This window comes from Homarus americanus, unplaced genomic scaffold (genome assembly GCF_018991925.1).
Source record: "Homarus americanus isolate GMGI-L3 unplaced genomic scaffold, GMGI_Hamer_2.0 scaffold22250, whole genome shotgun sequence".
NCBI lineage: Eukaryota > Metazoa > Arthropoda > Malacostraca > Decapoda > Nephropidae > Homarus > Homarus americanus.
The window spans coordinates 9,937,621-9,946,018 of record NW_024741189.1 but is presented as its reverse complement, the minus strand read 5'-3'; the positions used below and the strand labels follow the sequence as shown (position 1 = coordinate 9,946,018).

The 8,398-nt window shown below is 36.8% G+C and overlaps 1 protein-coding gene across 1 annotated transcript; it reads left to right on the top strand.

Moving 5' to 3' along the window:
• The first annotated feature begins 703 nt into the window (after positions 1-703).
• LOC121875689 (60S acidic ribosomal protein P2-like) lies at positions 704-7,852 on the top strand. The gene is made up of 3 exons (XM_042380317.1): positions 704-818; positions 2,832-3,001; positions 7,662-7,852. The coding sequence occupies exons 2-3, from the start codon at positions 2,833-2,835 to the stop codon at positions 7,823-7,825; spliced, it is 333 nt and encodes a 110-aa protein (XP_042236251.1). The 5' UTR covers positions 704-818; position 2,832; the 3' UTR covers positions 7,826-7,852.
• Positions 7,853-8,398: the final 546 nt, after the last annotated feature.

Genomic DNA, 8,398 nt, shown 5'->3' with positions numbered 1-8,398 from the left:
AAGCCAGGCCAAGGTGCAAATATTACAAGGGAAATTACGACGGGATGAAGGAGGCCTGACTCACTTAGGCATAAGCGCAGACACTATGCTGAATATCATAGCTATATAGTTAAGTGAACCATTTGATCGATAAATATATACCACTTATCAGCCGTTTGGGCGCTCTCTATCCAGTGTTACTAGTACAGGAGGAAACCGGGGAGTGCGATACCTGTGACTTTGGGTAATCACACTGAATAACACCCTTCTCACCTGTGTCTGGGCCGAGGCTCGAACCCTTGACATATTAGTGAAAGTTACGTGCGCCACCGCTGTACCACCACTACCTTGTTTGACTTATATGTAGCAATTTAATGTGGCTATGTTTGGCAGAATTTCCAAAACTAAGAAAATTCGTGTTTTCTTTTAGCACTGGGGAAAATATGTATATACACTGCGTATCAATAGGTAAAATGTGCTATATTCGTGACGTCAAACTAAACACGAACACTTAACATCTGAGTATTATTTTTTTATAACTTTGATATGTACACACACTAGTTTTAATATATATATTTTTTTGAACGAATGATTGTATTTTTTGTTTATTAACATATATATTATAGAAATTATTAAGTTTAACAAAACAATTTACCGTAGTATGAACTCTCAGTACCAGGTTCTACTTATCCAATCACAACCTCGTTTTGTTGCGAGCTTTGTAAACCCGAGTTGTGATTGGTTTAAGGGATAGAGTCCACCAAGTTAAAATACAGCCCGTTCCTCTCACAGTTTGCGGCGACGACTCTACACGTGCCGTCGGAAAAGCCACACTTCAAGTAAGATTTAATGCATAATATAGGCAATATTTTACCTTTCTGACCCCCGTGCATGTTCATATAAAGGTAGAGCATGCGTGTGTGGTTACTGTTTTAGTCCTGGTGGGAAGACTTATGTCAATACAGTTCATTAGTACAGTGGTGTGTCTCAACCTGGGTAGATATATAATTATTGACACAGGAGTCAGTATTGTACTGGGTTCTTGTGCATTAATTCCACCCTCAGCTTGTAATTTCGTGCTCTAGTTTGAAAATAACATCCCGAAGTTCTCGAAATTTGGAGAATAAATGTGTTACCAGGCACAAGCTATTAACATCTTTGTTGGTTAAAAAAAATGACGTGGTTACCATTGTATGTTTTCACTGAATATTATTTAAGTGAAAAACTACTGTAGACGTTAAACTGTAGGAAGGGAGCACTTCAGAGAAATTTTCTAGTCAAGGAAAATTGTTTCATGCCCCATAAACAGAACATAGTGGATATTTTGCAGTGACCGGTTAACATAAGAATGGAGCGGGCCTATTGGAAAAAATGACCCTCATATATAATTCTGGTGATAATTGTTACCTCCACTATTACAAGAAAAAAAAAGAAAAGAAAAAAAGGAAGGAAGTAATACTGGAGCCTTCTAACACCAAATGGGGTTGTTCGATTTCGTTCTCACTAATGCTATTTTACCGTGAGTGCGCTCTCATTGGCTAATTGTCCATTACTGGCGAACAAAATGGCAAAATATCCACTTTGTTCATTTTTGCTAGAGATGTTTGGATGATAGGAAAATAGAAATGACTGTGCACAGGTTAGGAACTTAGGTTAGGTTAGGTTCTAATAGGTTCTGTGCTTTGTAGTTTTATAGCCAATCCGCATATACACAGTAAAGTAGAATTAGTAGGAACTTGCTGGTCATGGCAAAATATCCACTGCTATTTTACGTGTTGGTATAATTGCAGTTTCAGCCAATATGCCCTAGAAATTCATTAATCCTGTGTATTTTGATGTGATTTAATCAAATTTGATATTTATTTCCTGGGGAAAGTACTCGTTTTAGAGTTAAAACCCCCCCGAAGTATGGCAAACTTAAAAATTCATTTCTGATGTTATTATTTTTTGCCCCCTGGTTGAAATGGGGATAGAAATACTCCAAATAAGGAGATCTAAAGGTTGGGGATGGTTAAAACAGTCGGCCGTGTATTGGCCCAAACTGCAATACCTGTACCGACGTGTTTTGAATGATTTTGATCTAACCTAACCAATGTAGCCACAGAACCAAGGAACTTTATCTAATTTAACCTAAAATCCTAAGACTCCCTGGATGACCAGAATATAATAATACCGGGTAACGTATTTTTTTTTATTTTCTGTATCTACTACAAGAAGTGAGTAAAATTAGCGTTTCGGTTAGCCAGCGAATTATAGGATTTTAAGTTTTGGAATCGGTAGTTTAGACAATTCTAAGACGCTATTCTTCTATAGCATTTCTGTTGGAAATTTATATTTTTTAGTATTTTATTAATAAAATTACCAACAATACTACTTGTTGAAAGTGGATAGGGTTTTGAAGTAGAGGAATGTGCAACTTCACAGGAGAGCTCAGGTTCACAACTGGCTCAGCCATGTTGATATTGTTATTACTATCCACTCTGTATCTGTTTTTCTGGCTAAATAGTAAACTGTTTCAATTCAACTTATAGGATCCAGGCTGACTTTTTTTTGCCATTTTTCACACAAAAAGTGCTATCTTATATGCCTTAAAATATGGTAATTGGGAAGAAGAGCTGCTTCCATCATAATCACTGTTTCACACTTGCATTAGTTACCTGAGATGACCTGATGGAGTGGTGTCCTAGTTACTTTTATGGCTGAATGTTCTTTCTATCAGCAACTCTATTTACTGGATGGGAACTGGGCATTATATTTAGGACTTCATTAGTGCCCTTCTTAACTGGGAAGGCAGGATTGCATCCCCTTGCAATAAGTAGCAATTGACATAACTTATTTGGCCATGTTCACAGAATGCGTCACATAGCCGCCTACCTTTTAGCAGCCATGGGCACTAATCAACCCACAGCTGCCACCATCAAGTCCATCCTTGGCAGTGTTGGTGTAGAGGCTGATGAAAAACAACTAGCAGTCCTCATTGAAAAGTTGGAAGGCAAGAATTTAAACAACCTTATTGCCCAAGGTATGTCAATGTATTACTGTACTTGGGTAATACAGTACAGTATAATTATTATAGATTATTTTTTCATATTGTTCACTATTTCAAATCTGGTCTGCTTTCTCTTTAAGTATAGTCGGGAACAAAAGTTCGCTTCCCGTGGTGAAATTGATCATTGGAATGAGTCTCCAAACTGACTTACCCTGACCGTTTCATCTCATTTGGGGTCGATGCGGCTTCATTTTGGGCTGGAGCGAACTTTTGACTCCGACTGTACAGGTGTAAAACTATTACTCTACTACATATATTTATTTTATTATGTTTATGATTGTCTTTTAATCATTGTGTACATCAATGTTTTGTATTATTTTGAGACTTCTTCATTTATTCTTATGAATATATCTCAGCTTTTTGAAATGGGGTCTATGGAAAAAGGTGCATTGCTTTATGAGAGGTTGTTCAGGAACATCACCTTTTCATGAATCATGGTTTACCTGTGGTATTCCTTGTATGGTCAATTTGACTCGGGCTAGCTTTGTAAGGCTGTTTTGAACCAGTGGTGTTATCTTTTCCAATTTAGGAAGGGAAAGCATATTTAGGTCTTTTTTATTACATGGTTTCATCTTTTGCAGAGGAAATTGAAATCATACACTGTAAGGTGATGTTTTTGGTATTGTCTTCGAAAAGAAGTTTTGCAGAGGGAAATGAACCATCTTAAAAGTCCAGCCTTTTTAGACAAGGTTCATATTTGTGGACATAAGAGTGGGGACCATTTGTAGCTCAGCTGTTTCCTACTACCTTGAGATGTGATTTGGCTATACAGCTCCTCCCCGACTTACGACCTACTCGACTTACAACCACCCGGACATATGACCGCCTCAGTCGTACTAAAAAAAATTCAAATTACGTATTTTCGAGTCCCAACGTCAGTGATTGCGCTGTGTACTGAAAAATTTTTCGTTTGTAATTCACTTTAAAATGGCTGGCAAGCTTAAAAGTGAGAGTTTTGTGGTGCTGAGAAGAAAAAGACACCCATTTTAGATTTTCTATGTATTATTTAAGCATTTTTGACTTACGACCTGGATTTGGGTCCCTAACCCCGTTGTAAGTCGGGGAGGAGCTGTAATTAGGGATTGACCCTGAAATTCCATGTTATAGCCAAGCTCTAATCAGACAATTCACATTCTGGTCTTCCCACATCCCTTGGGGGATGTTCAAGGGAGCTGGACACAGAAAGTGGATCATCCTGGATAATGGTGTTTTGGAAAAACCCATTAGGCCCCATGGCACCAGTGTTTTAAGAATTATCTTATCATCTCAATACAGCTGTTTGTCGTGATTACCGGTACTTTTTTGTTGTCAATCAAATTTGAAGCAAGTTTTACAGCTTGATGTCCTTATCACTAACCCACATATACAGTGGTCCCTCGATTAACGAGCACAATTGGTTCCACAGAGTCAGTCATTAACTGAAAATTTTGTTAACTGAATTTATTATTTCAATGGGATATTGGGTAATTGGTTCCAACCCTCAGAAAAAGTACATGCAATGTACTGTACGTATACCGGCAATAGAATTAACAAAACATTAAATATAAACAAAATACAGTACTGTACAGTATACTGTACAATTGTAACGATGTCATGAGTTTCCCGCCAATTCCGAGCCAATAGTGTGAAGGCTTTAGGCCTGTCTTTGACCAATTAGAAAGCCTACGAGGCGTGACGCCATGAAAGTTTTGGGGTCCGTTGTAGGTTGACGCCATTTGAATAGCAGAGTCTGCGTTGGGTAAGAGTTAAGTGTGGTTGTGTCCTGGGTGTCACCTCCTCATATGGTGGCTATAACGAGAGTACCTATTAGCTTTGATCCGTTTCCCAAAATGTATTGATTAATGGACCCCTTGGTTAGCCAGCTAGGGATTTATGTTTATTGTTTTCAAGTGTAACTGTTCAATTTGAGTAATGTCGTTAATAAATGAAGAACCATTATGATTAGTTCTCAGTTCCCTTGTGTTGACTAAAACATTGTCATGCATGTCTTTGGTGTTATGCAGTAATACGGTGAGATATATATATATATATGTATGTATGTATATATATATATATATATATATATATATATATATATATATATATATATATATATATATATATATATATATATATATATATATATATATATATATATATATACACACACACATATATACACACACACATATATACACACAGTCCTCGACTTACGACGGGGTTAGGGACCCAAATCCAGGTCGTGAGTCGAATTGGTCGTAAGTCGAAAATGCAAAAAAATAATACTTAGAAAATCTAAAATGAAATACAGTACTGTACAGCAAAAGTAAACAATAATGAAAAATTAATAAAGTGTTACTATGCAGTTACCTTTAATGTAGTCAGCTGAATGTGCATGGGGCTCCAATAATTTTTTAATTAAACATGGAGACTACATTAATTGGATGAAGCAGAGGAGGAGACAGGGCTGGGTGGGTCACCAATATCGCTTTCTTCAGACGGGATAACATGCTTGTTGAAAGTATTGGATCATCTTTAGGGAGTGAAGAGGCAGCACTGGTGGGGTGTGAGGAGACAGCATTGTGGGACTTCTTAAAATATATGTCCAATTTAGACTGCAGTTTGCCTTTTCTTTTCATTGTAAATCTCCCTGTAGCAAGCAAGTGCATCTTGGATCATTTTGTCAACTTTTGCAAAACGCTCAACATTTTTATCCATTTCGTCAAACATTTGCATCCCCTTATTAATAGTATCAAATGCCTCTGCCATTTGTTTCTTCTAAGCACCACCAGAACTCTCACTTTTACGCTTGCCATTCATTTTAAAGGGAACTAAAACCGAAAATATTGAAAATATTGTCAGTACACAGTGCGAGCACTACCGACAATAACGACGGCCAAACACTAACTGAGCGCGTTATGGCGTGGACGCTGTACACCACGAGGCGGCCCAGCCCACGCCACACTTGTATGGGACGGAAACGTTTTGGTACTGGAAAATACGTACGTAATTTGAAAAAATTTTGGTACGGCTGAGGCAGTCGTATATCCGGGTGGTTGTAAATCGGGGAGTACCTGTATATTAGCTATCCTGTATTTTCCCCTCTGTGAAGTATTGATATCGTAGTCCCCATAACCGGAATCCCTGAGTCTCCCCTTGGTGTAGGCCTTTCTAACCTAACCACAAACCGTTAGTCCTGTACTTTCCTCCCCTCACACCCCCTCCTCAAATGTAAACAATTACCTTCTCACTACCTCTCTCAAGTATAAGTAAAAGAAAGAAGTAAGAATATGTAAATAAATAAATAAACAAAGAATAATAAAGACAATATAAGAGTAAGTTGTTACATAAAATATGATGTATTAAATTAGGGACAAATAATAAAAGCTATTATTTGTTACACAATAGTGAACAAAAAACAATAGAATATACTGTATTTTACCTTACTTTGTGGTGTGTATGTCATATTCCTGGCAGCTTTGTTTACATAGCAAACAGCTGATTGCAGAGGCAGTCTATGATGACATGCCATATTCTTTCTAGAGTGCATTGGTGCCTTCTTCGTATTTCTTAATAATCTCTGCACTGTATATTATCAATACTGTATGGTAACTAATTTTCAGAATGACCAATAATTTTAGTGTAAATATGCAAAAATATTCAAGCGACCAACAAACTTGATGTTCACTCCACTGTAAACAAAGTTAAACTGAGAAGTGTTGGCAGGCGATTCGATCGGCTGATGGGCGCACAAAATTATACCCTGTACTGTATATACAGTATTATCAGTATGTTAACTAAATTTCAGAATAACCAATAATTTTAATATAAAAAATGCAAAAATATTCAAGGGCACAGCTTTCTCGATATTTACTCCACTGGAAACAAAAGTAAACATAGAACCGATTACTGTATTGGCGGACTAGCCAATCAGCTGATGCGCGCACCAAAGCGAGTTTCTCGTCAGGCTGTCGTTAGAAGTTGTACTTGTTAATATAACAAAATCCTTATGGAAGCTAATTAGTTAACTGAAATCTTGTAAATTGAACTACTACTACTTGTTAATGGAGTAGGAACTGTGCATTATATACGGTATTGGACTAATACCTACCTGCACTATAAAAGGAAATTCTCCCTGTCCTCTCCCTGAGTTTGACCATCACAGATTCATGCATCAATTTTCTGAATTAGATAGCTAAATGGTCTTTCTATTTATTGCCAGTTATGCACGTCAGGGCTGTAGATTCTAGGTTTCAACCTCCACAGTTTGTAAATGCAGTCATCATATTTCTGCTGTGCTATAAACCAGATTTTTGGAATGCTTTCGAGTTCATTTTATTTCTAAAAAATAAACCTTTTTTAAATGTATTTTGGGAGTTTAATTTGAAAACTGGGCAATTGATTAAGTCATTCAGAGAAAGCATATGTATTGGACTTTTACAAGGTGAACCAGATACAGTAATTAAATGCAGTGTTGCGAAGTTTTAATAAGTGAAGATAATTAAAGTACTGTACTGTAAAGCAAAGCAAAGTCCATGCTAATAGTGTTCACATATTCTACACAGATCATCACACGAGACATAATATTTTATAGGTGTTGTATTCCCAAATCTTTCTGTGTTGTAAAGTGGTGTCAATAAACTTCTCATTGCAGGTTCAGCACTAATTTCATCAATGCCATCCTGTGGTGGCGGCGTCAGCAGCAGTATTGATGCAGTTGCCCCTGCTGCAGCCCCAGCTGCTGAAGTAAAGGAAGAAAAGAAAGAAGAGCCAGAGGAAGAATCTGATGATGATATGGGCTTTGGTCTCTTTGATTAAATAAAATAAAATGCTTTGAATATTGTATAAAGATATTTTCTTTCATCTCCCCATGTGTTAGATATTGTGTTTTCCTATTTTGTTCATTAGAAGTTATAATTAAGCATCCAAACTGAAATTTTTTGTCGTATACCATGACTATAAATTAGCATCGATTAAGAAGTTCAAACAATTTTCCAGTTCCTAAAAGTACAGCAATGCTGTTTGGAGATGTACCGATACCAAGATTTTGACCGATGCTCCAATACTGATAGTACATGATACTACCAAAATGCAGTTGCAATAATGTTGATCAATACGTACACAATACCAGTATGCTATGTCATATGATACACAAACTATAATAATAAAACATTTAATTTGGTGCAATTTAAGTATAGTATATAAATATTTATAGTAATTTATTTAAATACTGGATTTGTAAAGTACGTTTAACGCTACTGATTTCCAATGTATACAACAAATCCCTTGGATCTTTCAAGACCAGACATGACCACCACTGGAGCAGGTTCAGATACATTCAGGAGTCCGTGCATACCCAGTATATGCCAACAAAGACGTGACCGATTGCCC

Excerpts from the sequence above, each read along its gene's own strand:
- LOC121875689 (XM_042380317.1), top strand. The coding sequence starts at position 2,833 with ATGCGTCACATAGCCGCCTACCTTTTAGCAGCCATGGGCACTAATCAA. Across the intron at positions 3,002-7,661 it reads AAACAACCTTATTGCCCAAG|GTTCAGCACTAATTTCATCA; the intron begins GTATGTCAATGT and ends TTCTCATTGCAG.